This window comes from Lactuca sativa, chromosome 4 (assembly GCF_002870075.4).
Source record: "Lactuca sativa cultivar Salinas chromosome 4, Lsat_Salinas_v11, whole genome shotgun sequence".
In the NCBI taxonomy this organism is placed as follows: Eukaryota; Viridiplantae; Streptophyta; class Magnoliopsida; order Asterales; family Asteraceae; genus Lactuca; species Lactuca sativa.
In genome coordinates, this window is record NC_056626.2 from 180,499,894 (window position 1) to 180,516,797 (window position 16,904).

Consider the following 16,904-nt stretch of genomic DNA (forward strand, 5'->3'; position numbering starts at 1 on the left):
GACAAATGTTCTTGAATGATCCAAGATCCGATTCCACCGGTGAACCGCTTATTTTCTCCTGTCATACAGGAAGAGACACAACCAGATAGTCGCACAAATCTTTTAAAAAATTTCTTGTATGATACTCAAATTTTTTGTAGGGAATGTGGATAAGCTAATAACATTTAATCAAAATAAAATCATTTAGACAGTACTAGAAATTCATTTAACAATTCATACTGAATCATGCTTCATGCGGGGATATGATGCATTCAAAAATGATGATTACAAATCAACGATATGCGTTGTGTTCTATACGCAATTTACGACTAGCCTCACAAAAATATCGTCTTATTTTGTCATATCATACAGACCATTGTTTGGTCACTTAAAATCTGCTTCAATCGTTCATTCTAAAAGTTGCTTCCAAATTTCTACTTCATAGGAGAACACGAGCCAAACGGCACCTTCATACTCTGCCGCCGCAAGTCGTTGTAGAACCTGCTTATGAATTGCTCCGCCGCCTCGTCGACCTGGTTGTCCTCTTCCACACCGTTCAGTGGAAATGGAGAGTCCGTTATTCTAAGTTGTCTAACCATCGGACTCCTCCCAAACCCTGGCAGCGCAGGCGAAGCTGTCTCACTACGAATCACCTCCATGGCCTTGAGCACCGCCGCATTGAATGCCACCACGTCAAGATCCTCCACCTGTTGATTCTTAAGGTGGTGATCTTTCTTGTGGACTGGAAATAGCGAGAAATTGTGGTTATCATTAGAAGGACTCGCGGTGCAGCTGAACTCGCTTTCACTCGACGGAGGGGAAGGAAAGGAGAGGTGGTGTGAAGGGTGGTTAGTGGCGAACGCCGCCCACTGGTGGTGGTGGTGGAACATGAGGTTCTGCAAGGTTTTACCAAGGATCTTGGCACGTTTCATCATCATGTTGAGGTCCAGCCACAGCTTCTTCTTGGATATGCCTTTACGTAGCATGAAGTAGAAGATACGAAGTAAGCTCCAAACTTTCTTTGGTAAAACAGGTAGATTTTGTTCCATTTTTCTCTTAGTTTATTAGTAATTTGCAGGAGGAGGAGGATGGGAATGAGGCGTATTTAAAGGGGGGAGAGACGCCGTCTTCTGACGCTCCAGAACCGTTATAGAGATGGAGAACCGACACAACTTTGATGCAATAAGCTGTACTGTTACAAAAGCGGAAAGTTTAACGTCGAATTAAGTGAATACTATGAAAACCGGAAAGTTTAACGTTTGATTAAGTTAATATATACTACCTAAATTTATGATTAATAAGAAAATTATGACGTACAAAAACCAACACAATAACAAAATGTACAAGTCTTTGTTTGAACAATTGGAAGTCAAAAAAGCGATTACTTAGCGAGAGAGGTTTCCTAGCCGACCCCTCCACCCAGTGAACGTTATGTATCACCAAACCTCGGTATACCCACCGAAATTGCAATTACCGATTATAGGAAAACACTTTGAAATTACAATTTATAAGTAGAGCTGTATCCATTTTTCATATTTGAAACTCAAATAAACGTGTTTGTTTTGGAAACTAGGTTTTTTTTAAGCAAAAATTAAGGAAGTTTGTGCATTATTTTTACAACCTTCTGTAGTAGAAGAGGTGAATCTAAGTTTTATCGGTTGCAGACTGTAATAAGAAAATGTGTTTTTTTTAACATTTGTATGTTGCTGTAGATATTAAAAAATTAAAATAAAATGATTTTATAAACAAAAAATAGTTTTTTAATACCGAAAATTTAATAATATATGACATTTCAGCAAAAAATAGATATTCCAACAAAAATAAAGATATTTTATAAAAAAATAATGATATTTCATCAAAAACTTATCATTATTCAATATAAAAAAACGAAAAAAAATAATAATTCAATAAGAATAAAAAAAAAACGAAAAAAATGTAAATAAGATTTTAACAACATATAATCAAAATTTTAGCAAGAAAAAAGAAGAATAAAAGGTTGGAAAAAGTAATACAAAAGTTGAGGAAAACAGAACACGCAGCAGTTTTTAACTGTAAAGACTTCTAAAAAATAAACTGTGTGAGATTAAAATCTACAAATTCCTACACGAAAATGAAATTGAAATAAATTGGTTTTTACAAACTGAAAATAGTTTTTAATAACGATATTTTAATAATCCTAAACATTAAAAGAATATTAAAAAGAACATGTAAAAAAACAAAAAGACAAAATTTCTAAAAAGAAATCTAAAAAAGTTTAAAAAAAGCCATCAAAATTTTTCTATAAAAACTAATTTTAAAGAACATAACAAAAGAAAATAATAAACATAATTAAGTGAAAGGTGTTTGTGTATGAGATCTAGCAATCCTTCACCTCTTTCACAAGAACCAGTGAAAGGTGTTTGTGTCATATTTCTCAATAAACAAGACTCGCATGTGTCATTTGACCTTAAGTCAAATGATTCCAACACTCCATCCTTTTGGAGTTTGGTCATGCGTTTCTTGTTAACATGTCCAAGACGACAATGCCACAAGCACGCTTTGTCTATACCATTAGACAAATCAATATGAAAAGCACTATTTCCTAAATTGTCAACAATCATCACAGTTTCATATAAACCATCACAAGGTAGAGCTTCAAAATAAAACACACCATTTTTATAAGCAGAAATATAACCATTCTTATCATTAAAAGAACATCTAAAACCTTGTTTAAAAAAAGCATGAAATGAAATGATGTTTTGTGTCATCTCGGACGAGTAGCAACAATTTATTAAGTCTAAACCTAACCCACTACTAAGCACTATGCTATTAACTCCAATCTTGGTAACAGTTGAAGATCGCCTATTGCCCATGATCAAGTTCTTCCTTCCATGCTCCACATGGTCACTTCTTCTTAGCCCCTGCAAATCAGAACAAATGTGAAACCCACATCCTGTATCAAGGAACCAAGAATGAGAATATGATGGGTTACTAGATAAGATAGTGTAAATACCTGCCGACATTGGCTTCACCTTGCCATCTTTGATATCCTGCAAGTATTTTGGGCAGCTTCGTTTATAATGCCCCTTGTCATTATAATAGAAGCACGTGGCCTCTTTGGGGCCAGAGAAAGGGGGAGCATCGGAACTGGATTTTCCTTTAGGTCCCGTACTTGACGACCCAACTTGGGACTTTCCCTTCCAATTTTGTTTAGGATGACCTTTCCTCTTCTTCCCTTTCCCTTGCCCTATGGCCAGAACAAGTGCACTTGTAGGAGATGAGGGAATACCATTTCCCTTGATTCCCGCTTCAGCTGTTTGAAGGAGGTTGTGGAATTCTGACAATGTCGTTTCATTGTTGTTGTTCAAATGATAGGTCAATATGAACTGATCATAACAACTTGGCAGAGAGTTCAACACTATGTCGATTTGCAGCTCTTCATCAATATTCACATTAATCTTGATTAGCCTATCCACATATCGTTGCATTCTTGAAATGTGGTTGCTCACAGACTCTCCATCCTTCATCTTGCTAGCAATGAGGGACTTTACCACCTCGCAATTTTCTTAACGAGCTTACTTATGGTATTTCTCCATAAGGTCCTTGTTCATCTCGTACGTCTAGTAATCCTCATAGTGCCTTTGTAATTCTGGAGTCATTGTCACCACCACGATGCACACAACTTTTGTGGCATTATTATAATGTTTTATGTAGGCGACCATTTCTTGAGGAGTGGCCTTCGTTTTAACGATCCCATCCAAAGATTTTTCAAGGACGTATTCCTTGTCTTCAAAGCGAAGAGCCTTTTTAATGTTGCGCATCCAGTCATTGTAGTTGGTGCCATCCAATTACACCTTCGAACAAATGTTCAACAGAGAGAAGTTGGTGTTGTTGTTGTTGTTGTTGTAGTTGGTGCCATCCAATTGCACCCAACACTACAAGTCAACACCAAATCATCAACGGGCCCAAAGATATCGCTTTTTTCTTCAAGGATAAAAGGGAACATATAAACTTTAATTTATATGATTGTACTATTTACTCATCAAATAATGCACAACAATACATTTTATAACATCAAGTTACTGATGCGTTTACATATCATCAATGCACTACCAACTCGTAAACGACAACTCATATATCACCGTTTAAATATTATAGGATATTATCGTCTCAGAGTTACTCATGATGAATTCTATGAAATAATTCTCTAAGCGTGGGTTAATCCAATACATAAATTCTCTATTTCAAATTACTCACTAACATTATAGCAATACTTTTGCTATGTCTAAAACCCTTTAGACAATCTACAATTCAATTCATGACAATCTTGATTCATTACTTACTTCCAAAAGTATGATCGACTGTGGATGTCTAAATAATATAATTATTTGGGAAGTAAAACATGAAAAATGAAACACAAAATAAATAATACACAAAAGGTAATAATCCAACTCATAAATAAATCTCCATTACTTAATCACCAAAAGTCAATTACATTAATTTTGTTACAAGTTTCAAAACTAATTATCTAACTACTAAAACTAACATCATCCTTCAGACAATTGCTCCTAGCATGCTGAACGTGATTAACCCTACTCAAACTCTTTGTGAAGGGATCTGCAGGATTCTTTTCTAACAATACCCTCTTCACAACGAAGTGAACTTCTTCTACTTTATGTCTAATGAAATTATATTTTCTATTGATATGCCTTGATCTTCCATGATCTCTTTGTTCCTTTGTTATGGCAACAACCCTTGAATATCACATAAAATATTCATTGGCTCCTCGATGGTTAGAACAACTCCAAGGTCTCCGACGAAGTTCTTCAACAAAATAGCCTCCTTTGATGCTTTACTTGCTGCTATGTACTTTGATTCGCAAGTAGAATCAACAGTCGTCTCCTGTTTGGAACTTTTCTAGGTTACCACACCTCTGTTAAGGGTAAACACCCAACCTAATTGAAAACAAAAGTTATCTCTATTTGTGTGAAAGATGGGGTCACTATACCTAGTTACTCTTAGGTTATCATTGCCACTGTAACAACCCGAAATTTTCTATCCTGTACAATCAAATACTTCATTGAAAGTCAAACTCATTTCTGCCATCTTTTAGCACAATTAGGAGCCTGTTTGAGCATTCCGAGCGTTGTACACTTAAGGAATAAGTGTTGGAAAGTAACTGCTAAAGCCTCAGCACTGAAATTTATGCCCTAAACTCCATAAGATGGAGTTTACGGCCGTAAACTCAAGAAAGATGTGAACTCAAACATATATATATATATATATATATATATATATATATATATATATAAGTTTTGATTATTTCTAGCCATTTTCTCACTTCTCAAACCCAAGAACTTCAGTTTTCTCTCAAGTATCATCGGGATCTTCGTCTCCGATCTTCAAAACTCGTAAGTTTATTGTCTTAAATAGTTGATATCTTACATGAACTAGTGATGTTACATGATTTCATCTGTGAAGTCATTCCATTTTGTAGATCTTCAAGTTTCACCAAGAACACACACTAGTGTTCTTGGCTATAACCGACCATTCAAGCTCCTAGATTATAGGTACTCTTGTTCTAACTCGTTGTATGCTAGGTTTAACATGTTTAGGCCTTAGAAAACACCAAGAAACACATGATCAAAGGTGTTTACGGCCAAGGGATGTTCTTGGGCCGTAAGCCCTTCTAAGTGAGGTTAAATGCACCCTAGTCTCTTACCAAGCCTTGGGTACTAGTCTAGATCATAACCTTGATGTACTTAGGAACTTAAAACATCAAAAGACCATGAATCATTAGAGTTTACGGCCGTAATCACATGGAGAAATGGTCAATGGGCCGTAAACTCCACAAATGAGTGAAATGATGCCACAATCACTTCCAAAGGCTTAGACATGAAGTAGGAATGCTTCTTGATGACTTATAGGCTTCAAGACACAAAATGGTAGAAGTAACATGAGTTTACGGCTGTAAACTCATGAGTTGACAACCGTAAACTCCAAGGGAGTTGGCCCAAAGCCGTAAACTCATAAGGAGTTGGCCCAAAGCCGTAAACTCATAAGGAGTTTACCCTTGGACCCTAAACTCAAAACCCCAGTCCTACAACCCTTAGATGCAATCCTTAGGACGTATAGCACTTAAATCAAGTGTTTAGCGTGTCTTAGGATGTCTTAACTTGTCTAATTAGTGTTATAATCACTAGTTTAATATATACATGTGTCTTTATACGGTATTAGGATCATTGCGTGTGTTTAAGTCTTCACTTGGCACCAAGCACTTGTCAGACACTTGCATCCGATCCACTCACTACAGGTGAGTTCATACCCCTTAATTAACCTTTAAATGTTTGTAAATGTTTATAAATGCTTTTATGGGGGGGGGGGGGGGGGAATACAAGTTGAATCATGCTAGTTAGTACATCAATCACATGTGATTAATAACTAGCATACAAATAGATATACTACACTTTAGCTGTTTTACCAAATACATTACTTCAAATGGCTTTCTCAAATGTTTTTACATGTTTAAAACTTCTTATCAAACTGTCTTACATACTGTATGTTTCCTTTCAAACTTTATTACAATTGTGTTTCAAATAAAGGTTTCCTTATAGTTAAAACTGTGCTTATCAATCAAAATGCTTTCAAATCGTTTTATAAACTGACATCAAGTCATCATTTCTTAGTTATTAAACTCTTCAAAGGCTTTACAAAACTCTTTTATACTTCTATATTGTCAAATGCATGCCTATATATGTATAGTTATATAAGAAATGTTTAAAGGACTTAAGACAGCTAGCCCGCTTTATTTCCTTTTCCTCGTTGGGATGTGGCCTTAGGGTATCGGTTATTCATCCGAATGTCGTCTAAATATTAGTTATATATCATGTATACATATATAGACATAAAAGTCCATTAGTCAGTTCAATACCTTTGGGTAGCAAAGGCATACTTTTGATTATACACGTACATTACTAGTAACTATAATAGGTATAGTTAGGAGATACTACTTACTATTCCATGTATAAGGAATCACACAAGAGTCAGTTCAATCATGAGTGTATACTAATACATTCATTACATACTATATGAAGATATACGATTACATACAATTACAAGACATACAATTACAGGACATACAATTATAGGAGATACGATTACATAGATACGTGTACATTGATACGATTTCATAGATACGTTTACATAGATACTATTACATAGAATCTATTACATACGTTTTGGGACTTACCATTCCACCCCCAAGGCTGTTAGCTACAGTAGGGAAAACGCACATCGACGGGTGTCTACGGTTGTACTTTTCGGTGAGTTTCCACATCATGAATATCCTAGTACAAAAGGGTACAATTTTAGTTATTATATTATTTTCCTTCTTACCTTTACTTTGTGAGACATTCACACAAACGATGAGGTAGAATATATTTGATATAGATATACTATTTTCCTTATTACCTTTATTTTGTGACGCATATACATGAACGATGAGGTAGACCATAGTTTTATAATAATAATAGTTATAAAGATGAAAATCGTCACATTTACAGTGATGCATACTTTCAAAACAGTTGGGTATTGGTAGAAGGCTACTTTCAAAACAGTTGGGTCTTGGTAGAAGGCTACTTTCAAAACACTCGGGTCTTGGTAGAAAACTACTTTCAAAACAGTCGAGTCTTAGTAGAAGGCTACTTTTTATACTAGTAGGAAATATAGGATTTTCTAGGGTTTTCAAACATTTACAAATAGTTACAAAAATTTTCATACTTATACAAACTTTTCTTCAAACATTTACAAGTCTTTCATTTACAGTTTTACAAGTCAAAGACTCGTAAATACTTATGAATTCACCAGCTTTATTGTTGATACTCGCTTTCAAAATAACTTGTATTCTCAGGTCACAATAGACAGGTACGATGATCAGGTTTTGTGAAGACGGAGCAGTCAAGACTCGTCTTTTATTTTGATTATGCATTATGTTGTTTTATACTATGAAAGAACACACTCGTATTTAAAATTATACTATTAATGCAATGGATGATGTTGTTGCTTGGTTACTACTTTACAATGTAGTGATACTGTAAATGACGTCCTCCGCCCCAAAATGTTTCCGCCGTTCTCGATTTTGGGGTGTGACAGATTGGTATCAGAGCATTGTTTATAGTGAATTAACTATAAATACAATGAGATAAAAGTACTCTGACCCAGTGTTTATACTTTTAAATAATAAAATATTTAACTAAGTATACATACCTGCATTCATACTAAAATCAGTGTCACAATGACAAGAACGAAAGTATTAAGATTGTTGAATATCACAAGTAAGCTCAGGGATGTATGGTTAGTCTTGGGAGTGGCATAGCCTGATCAACTATGGTGGTCTGAGGAGTGATTAGCACATGCCTAAGAATGGTTGTGATGTGGCAACAAGTCTAAAAACTTACCAACACTACTATAATGAGAACATTAGAGCAGGACATAAGTCTAAAATACTATATGAATATTTTGGGTTACTATAATTTCTTACTTGAGAACTAAAAAGATCTTCGTTACTAGGTCAATAGTTGCTAAGTGGATACATTAAGGTTATATGTAACTAGGATGATATAGACTTAGAATCTGTGAAATTTTGCTTTACCCCTGTTCCTCGTGAATTTGAAGTTAAGGTCACTTATTCGAAGGCCTATCATGTTTGGATTACATATAATTGGTATGCACTTTACAAATAGAGATGTAACTAATGAAGATTATCTTAGAATTATCTAGTTAGTTCGTCTAATAATTATTTCTTTACCCCAATTCTCACGTAGATAACATGGCTGGACTCCATCCCCACGGCGACCCGTACCTTCCGAACGAAGGAAATGTTGGATGGTTTAGAGAAGAACCAGAGGATGATCATCCAATCCCTATGAATGATCACCATGCTGAAGACCTTTCGGATGATGCTAACTCCGAGCCTGAAGTTGAGAACCTACCCCTAGTAGCTCCGATTCCAAATCCTAACCCTCGTCCGGCTTTTCATGGCCCGACGCCCCCTTGGGTAGAATGTTTGGAGACATGGAGCGAAGAACAAGAGCAGCCTATGCCTTTTAATGGAGACCTAAGCTTCTATAACATAAGCGAAGGAAGCTCAGCAGACAGAATTCTTCCAATTCTGGTCCGTAGAGTTGGCCGAAACGGGATTCAGGGCAGGACAACTCTCCATCGTATCACAGAGGTTGATGCCAATGCAAGAATGCATACCATCCACACCAATCGCCTTGAACACACTCATGAAAGATCTGAGAGAGACCATGAGACCCTGCTACAAGCACTAGCCGAAACATGGGCCGAAGTCATAGAGCTCCGAGTACACCAGAGGGTGTACGAATGACACCTGCTTGATATGGAACGTCAACTAGCTGAACTAAGGGTTCACCATAGGGGTGACCGTTACCAGTAGGAGATGCTTTACTTTCTTTCTTTGTTTCAAAGGATCGTTTTCCTGACTATGTTATATGTGGCATATTTCTATGTAACTATCTTGTACTGTAGGTACTTTTTAGTTAGGCCCGTATGCGGCCAAAACCTTTCTACTCTGGATATGATGTAAGACCTTCTTCAAGGTCAAATGTTCCCAAACTTATTATGTCATCAATATCGATATTGAATGTCGGCTAATATCTGTGTCACTCTTTGTTCAGATACTTTCATCATACTTTCGTTAGGGTCTATCTGAAACCCACTCTAGTCAAGTTATTGGCCTATAGTAATTTAGCACAGGGATCATTACCAATTCTCTTTCAAAGGTTGGATAATGTTATTTACTAACCGATAGTACCATGGTTTTACCGTCAAACGTCCTGAGACCATTCAATGAACTTACTTTTACTCTATACTAGGACTGCGTCATAGGGATGTAGGTCAAACCCCCGAGAACATACTTCTACTCTTTACATGAACAATCGAAATACATCTAGGGTCAACCATAATCGCTCACGAACTCCTTATCTTTTGTGTTACAGAATCATGTCGTCATCCGAAAATAGTCAGCCGAACAACGAAACCTCTATCCTTCATATCGACGCCGCTACATTCCAAGCCGCGGTAACAGCTGCTGTGACAGCTGTCCTTGCAAACCTCAGCTCTAGCAACGCAAACAAGACTGACAAAGGCGATGACGATTCCGATCGTGGTAACGATCCGAGAAATCAACAAATAGTAACAGTCGCAAACAGCCAAAGCAACAACTCAGAGTTCAAGAAACGGAAGCGTCAAGCCCAAAAAGAACGCAAGCGATTTCAAAGGCTTGCCATGCAACAACAACAAGCGACAACTCCTGTCGTTTCAGCACCGATCAAACCATACGAGGGAAAACTTCCGAATTGTAACAAGTATAGCTTTCATCACAACGAGGCTTGTCATGAAATGCAATGCTGCAATTGCTACAAATTAGGGTACCATGCCCGTAGCTGTGGAGCACCGACATGACCCATCACTCGAGTCCCTGACATCGGAGTCGGCTCTACATGCTATAATTGTGGTGAGACTGGACACTATAAAAGAAATTGTCCAAAAAGGAAGAAAAATGAAAGCGCCCACGTCCACATAACTCCGACTCGACACCTCACTTCCACCACCGATGTTGGTGCTAGCCAGATTTGTCACCAATGCGGTGAGATAGGACACCTCAAAAAGGATTGCCCAATAACAAAGAACTCCGACGCAGATGGGAAGATACTAAGGATCACTGCCGCAGGAGAAACTACCCCGGACCCACGTTAAAGTATCTTAGGCATTCGTTATAACAGACTCATAAATTGTTTAGCACTAGTGCAACTCGAGTCTTATCTTTCGCGAGATCCCGTCAGTTAAGGGACCCTTGTGCTGTGTATACTTGTCTTTTGTAGTATACCTAGTTCGCAACAATAGTCTTGTAGTAAATCTATAGTACTGTAAATCTGCTAAAAGTTGCATTGTTGGGTTTTGTATGTAATGCCTTTATGATCAAGTCTAATATCTTTATTTCCAAGTGAGTCCGATATTATCATACAACTTGAGTCCATTCGATCCTCACATACCAGTTCATGCGTACATATCTTTCTCCGTAAACGTCCTTCTAGCGAAGCCGTCATTTCAGAACTCCGAAGTACTCATGCGTAGAGTACCTCATGTTTCTTATCCTTCCGAAGAAACCTCAGCAAACCTCCCTGGAGTACCACTCGTACAGTACATCAAGTTCAAACCAAGGACCCTTACGGTTGATCTATCGCTGAAGAATGTATACATAGGGGTGGTATATAATCAAGGCTCTACAGGTTTAGAATTGATGATTCCACTTTAACTTCTTTTCCTCGTTGGGATGTGAGCTTAAAGAAGAATCATTTATTTGACTACCTTTTCAATCTTAATTATATACGACTCATATACACGAGACTGTGATTGATGAACCATGTATGACTTCTAATATGAACTTCAGGACGGAGACTGCTCAAGACTACAAGTAATCGCATCATCATGCGAACAAACTTAGAACCCAATACGACTCCTGTAACTAGATCTCCCTACAGTCTAACACCCTCGGAGATACAAGAACCGTCCAGACAACTTAGCGACTACTCAGCAATGGAATGGAAAGACCAAGCTTCTCACCCTGGAGAACTATGGTCTTATTCTTCAAGAAGGTAGGCAGATTGTTTCATAAGAGCATCGACTTCAGAGAGATCGACAAGATCTCCATTAGAAACCATTACCATCTGCCTCGCATGGAAGAATTGGTTGACCAACCGCAAGGAACGATTTACCTTTCAGAATTGGACCTGAGATCCGAATATCACCAGTTGCGAGTATTAGAGAAGGATGTTCCAAGGACAATCTTCCAAACTCGATACGGACGCTACGAGTCCATAGTGATACCCCTCGGATAGGACCAATATGCCCGTTCTATTCATAAACTTAATGAATAGAGTGCGCCATTCTTACTTGGATCAGTTCGTCACTGTCCCTGTAAATGACTTACTTAGCTACTCTCGTAGTAAGAAGGAAATCATGAAGAGCATCTATAACAAACCATGGAAACAATACGATCATAGAAGCTTTACGTGAAGTTCTCTAAATACGAATTTTGGAAATGAAGAGTCGAATTCCTAAGACACATTATTAGTGATGTGGGAATTCTTGAGGATCCTTCCACTAATCAAAACCGTTGATAATTTGTCAGCACCGAAGACGCTGATGGGAAATTCGCCAAATTCTAGGTCTCGCTGACCTATTGTCGTAGTTCATTTAGAACTCCTCGCGAATTACAGAACCTCTTACGAATTTGACCCATAAGGGAGTGGCCCTTGACTGGGAAGAGAAGAAAGAGGAAGAAACCTTTGGAATTCCAAGTGAGAGACCAAGTTCTTTTGGAAGTCTCACCCTGGGAAGGCCTGATACGCTTTGGAAAGCGTGGAAATCTAAATCCAAGATAGTTAGGACCTCCGAGATTCTTGCCAGAATCAGCCCTGTAACTCACAAATTCAACTTACTTGCGAACTCAGTAACATACATTTTACCCTCCACGTCTCGAACATGAAAAACTACCTTTCCGTCAGGACTCTTGTAATCCCACTCAACGAGATCGATTTCAACAAGAGCCTCACCTTCGTGGAAGAACCTTAGTGACCATGGACCGAGAGTCAAGCGAAAGAAGCAACGCCACATCCCATTAGTGAGGGCTTGTTGGAATGACAACCGAGGGCCTGAATTCACTTGGGAACGCGAAAATCAATCGAATAGGAAGTATCCCCACCTCCTTGCTCGATTATTCATACCTTATTCCTTTACCTAAACTCTAATTTCGTGACGAAATTCCCTCTAACGGGGGGATGATGTGACAACCCGAAATTTTCTATCATAGACAATCAAATACTTCATTGAGAGTCAAACTCATTTCTGCCATCTTTTAGCACAATTAGGAGCATGTTTGAGCATTCTGAGCCTTGTACACTTCAGGAATAAGTGTTGGAAAGTAACTGCTAAAGCCTCAGCACTGAAATTTATGCCCTAAACTCCATTTGATGGAGTTTACAGTCGTAAACTCAAGAGGGCCATGAACTCCCACACACACACACACACACACACACACATATATATATATATATATATATATATATATATATATATATATATATATATATATATATATAAGTTTTGATCATTTGTAGCCATTTTCCGACTTCTCAAACCCAAGACCTTCGGTTTTGTCTCAAGTATCATCGGGATCTTCGTCCCCGATCTTCAAAACTCGTAAGTTTATTGTCCTAACCAGTTGATATCTTACATGAACTAGTGATGTTACATGATTTCATCCGTGAAATCATTCCATTTTGTAGATCTTCAAGTTTCACCAAGAACACACACTACTGTTCTTGGCCAAAACCGACCATTCAAGCTCCTAGATCGTAAGTACTCTTGTTCTAACTCATTGTACACTAGGTTTAACATGTTTAGGCCTTATAAAACACCAAGAAACACATGATCAAAGGTGTTTACGGCCAAGGGATGTTCTTGGCCGTAAGCCCTTCTAAGTGAGGTTAAATGCACCCTAGTCCCTTACCAATCCTTGGGTACTAGTCTAGATCATATCCTTGATGTACTTAGGACCTTAAAACATCAAAAGACAATGAATCATTAGAGTTTATGGCCGTAATCACATGGAGAAATGGTCCATGGGCCGTAAACTCCACAATGGTGTGAAATGATGCCACAATCACTTCCAAAGGCTTAGACATCAAGTAGGAATGCTTCTTTATGACTTATAGGCTTCAAGACACAAAATGGTAGAAGTACCATGAGTTTATGGCTGTAAACTCATTAGTTTACAACCGTAAACTCCAAGGGAGTTGGTCCCAAAGCCGTAAACTCATAAGGAGTTTACCCTTGGACCTTAAACTCAAAGCCCAAGTCCTACAACCCTTAGATGCAATCCTTAGGGCGTATAGCACTTAAATCAAGTGTTTAGCATGTATTTGGATGTATTAACTTGTCTAATTAGTGTTATAATCACTAATTGTATATATACATATGTCTTTATATGTTATTAGGATCATTGCGTGTGTTTAAGTCTTCCCTTGACACCAAGCACTTGTCCGACACTTCCATCCGATCCACTCACTATAGGTGAGTTCATACCTCTTAATTAACTTTTAAATGTTTCTAAATGTTTATAAATGCTTTTATTGGGGGGGGGGGGAATACATGTTGAATCATGCTAATTAGTACATCAATCACATGTGATTAATAACTAACATACAAATGGATTTACTACACTTTAGCTGTTTTACCAAACAAATTACGTCAAATGGCTTTCTCAAATATATTAAATATTAATTTTTTTTAACTTTTAATCAACAGTATATATAGTTCAATACATATCGACTGAAGGCAAACTGGCAACAAGCTGCGCCGCTAGCCCTTTTTGGATAGCAAAACCAATTCTTTTGAAAACTACATTTGTGCATCTAGGAGATATGACATTAGAATGCATGACCCTTTGGACTCTATTGAGGAGCTCCACCGCATTTGGTGCGAGAAAACCAAATGTATCGAATGCAAAAGGAACAAACACATGTTGATTTGCTATACATGAATTTTGGTGCTTTACCACCTTGCACGCAGCGGCTTTCAAAGCGGCATGCCCAGCTGTGAGACCCCCATTCCCCAAACCAACGAGAGGAGAGACCCCGGTAAGATCCACGCACGCGTGCTTCCCTCCTATCCACCCAAAGACCAAAATCTCAGCCGGCCTAAGTGTGGACCTTCCATCCTGCGGGTCCGTCTAAAAGTTCACAGGTGCTTCTTTCTTCACTGAAATACCAGCACGCCGACAAGCATCAAATAGAACATCCCGATCCACATCAGGTCTATATTTGAAACCAGGGAGCTCTCTACAATGAACTGTGTGTTCCCCAATGGTATCCAAACATGCCTTGCGACAAACTGGACATATCTCGTCAATTGGGAATATGGGAATCATGAGGCGGTAACAAAGGATAGTTCGGTACTCCACAGGAGACATATGTTGGCCAAGACCATCAATAGGGATAGTTAGTAGAAAATCCTAAGCATGAGGCGCCCACAGACACTCAAAGACTGCTTTCTGTCTGACAGTCATGTCAAATTCGACTTCCATATCTTGGACGATTTTGCTAAAAAAAGGGCACACGCCAAAGCATTTTGGGATTTGGGGGGGGGGGGTGTCCTTATTATTGAAACCACTATAGTCAAATCCTGGAATCGTATTGCGAAGACGAGTTATAGCACATAGGTAATCCGAATCCATACGATATACACCACTGTCACGTAAGATGTGGTTTTATAATGCCCAAGATTGGGCCCTAAAGGCTACAAATGCATAGGAGGAAACCTTGTAGGCCAAGTACAAACCCAAACCACCGAAACGAATAGGTAAGGAAGCCAGGCGCCAATGTCTCCAAAGAAGGGGCCTCCACAAACCACCATATCCTCGATAGACCTGCACAATCCCTTGTCAAAGAATAACGCTGCCTCTTCTATGTGTATCGGCTGGCATGTCCTTAAACAAAAGAAAAGTTTTGCAATGCCCATACATGATCGAAGCAAAAGGAGCTCACTCTGCGGGTCACATAGTTGTGGAAGAAGGCCCATCAAATCAACATCATTGACCGCTCTCTTCATGGCCAGCCCGCTAATAAACCCTGCGTCTCTGCTAACAGCCCCCCCCAAGGAGCTTCACCCCCAAAGAAGGTCTCCCTATATCCGTTGGAAATAAATCGGCACGAAGGATCCTACCATCACAGGAGGGCCAAAAAATCTCCATTTTCTTGATGTTCAACTCCAAACCCAAACCTGGACCATGCAACTGAATTATGTTCAACACTCTAGCCACCTCCTCTGAATCCCCAATGATAGTCCCATAATCTAGATACCAAGCATGGAGGAGGAGCTTACAATTGTCTCTAATCTTGTGCACAAGCGGGTGCAAAACGAGGGCAAAAAGAAGAGGGCCCAAGGGGTCACCTTGTTGCACCCCAGTGGCAGACCATATATGTTGGGCTCCGATATAAAGTCTCGCTGCTTGCCCGTACAAGAAGTTCACCCACAAAGAAATGGAAGGGCACATCTTCTTAACCTCGTGGAGCAATGCTGATCGATCCACCAGGTTAAAGGCATTCGAAAAATCCACAGTCAGCATTACAACAGACCCATCAGCAAGGTGCTCACTCAACACCCTATTGGCACTGTGTAACACAACCTCAGCATCGCCAGATACACCAACCCCGAACTGAAAATCATTAAGGTAGTTGGCCATTTCTTTACCCACACCTTTCATGGCAACCTTGGAAACCAACCATCTCCATATAGTGCTTACTGTGATCGGACGGATCCCGTTGTCAGGTTTAAGTAGAGGTGTGAGAGGAGCGGATGCAACAAACTCTGCCAAAATGGTTGGACATCTTCTTGCTAACTATAAATTAACAACTGAAGTGATAGCATGTATGAGATCTGTGGCAATAGTAGACCCTTCTCCACAAAGGGCGTCTAGTAGGTGTTGAGCCCTCAAGCCATCTCTCCCGCAAGAAGTTCCTTTAAGGAAGGATTTGATGCAACCAAATACACAGTCAAAGTCTGCTTCAAGGTGACTTTCAGAAATTATGGGGCTCGGCATGGATGGGGGTGGTCTGAAAGGGTGTTTGTCCTCCAAAACTTGAATAGTATCACCATTGTATGCTGCAACACCCGATGAGCATAACACATTCACTGCTGCGGTAAAATGACCATCTACGACCTTATGGAGACATTGTCTGATGTTGGTGTCACTTGATGTAGTCTCCTTCTGAAGGATGCCTCCACCCTGTCTCATAGCTCCACCCTCAGGATTGTCTAACATATTTTAAACTAACTTCGCGATACCCCCTCTTTCCCCCATG

At 38.9% G+C, this 16,904-nt stretch overlaps 1 protein-coding gene across 1 annotated transcript; it reads right to left on the reverse strand.

Annotated features, from left to right (window-relative positions):
* Nucleotides 1-413: 413 nt before the first annotated feature.
* On the reverse strand, nt 414-1,028 carry LOC111907907 (uncharacterized). The gene has a single exon (XM_023903717.1). The coding sequence runs from the start codon at nt 1,026-1,028 to the stop codon at nt 414-416; it is 615 nt and encodes a 204-aa protein (XP_023759485.1).
* Nucleotides 1,029-16,904: the final 15,876 nt, after the last annotated feature.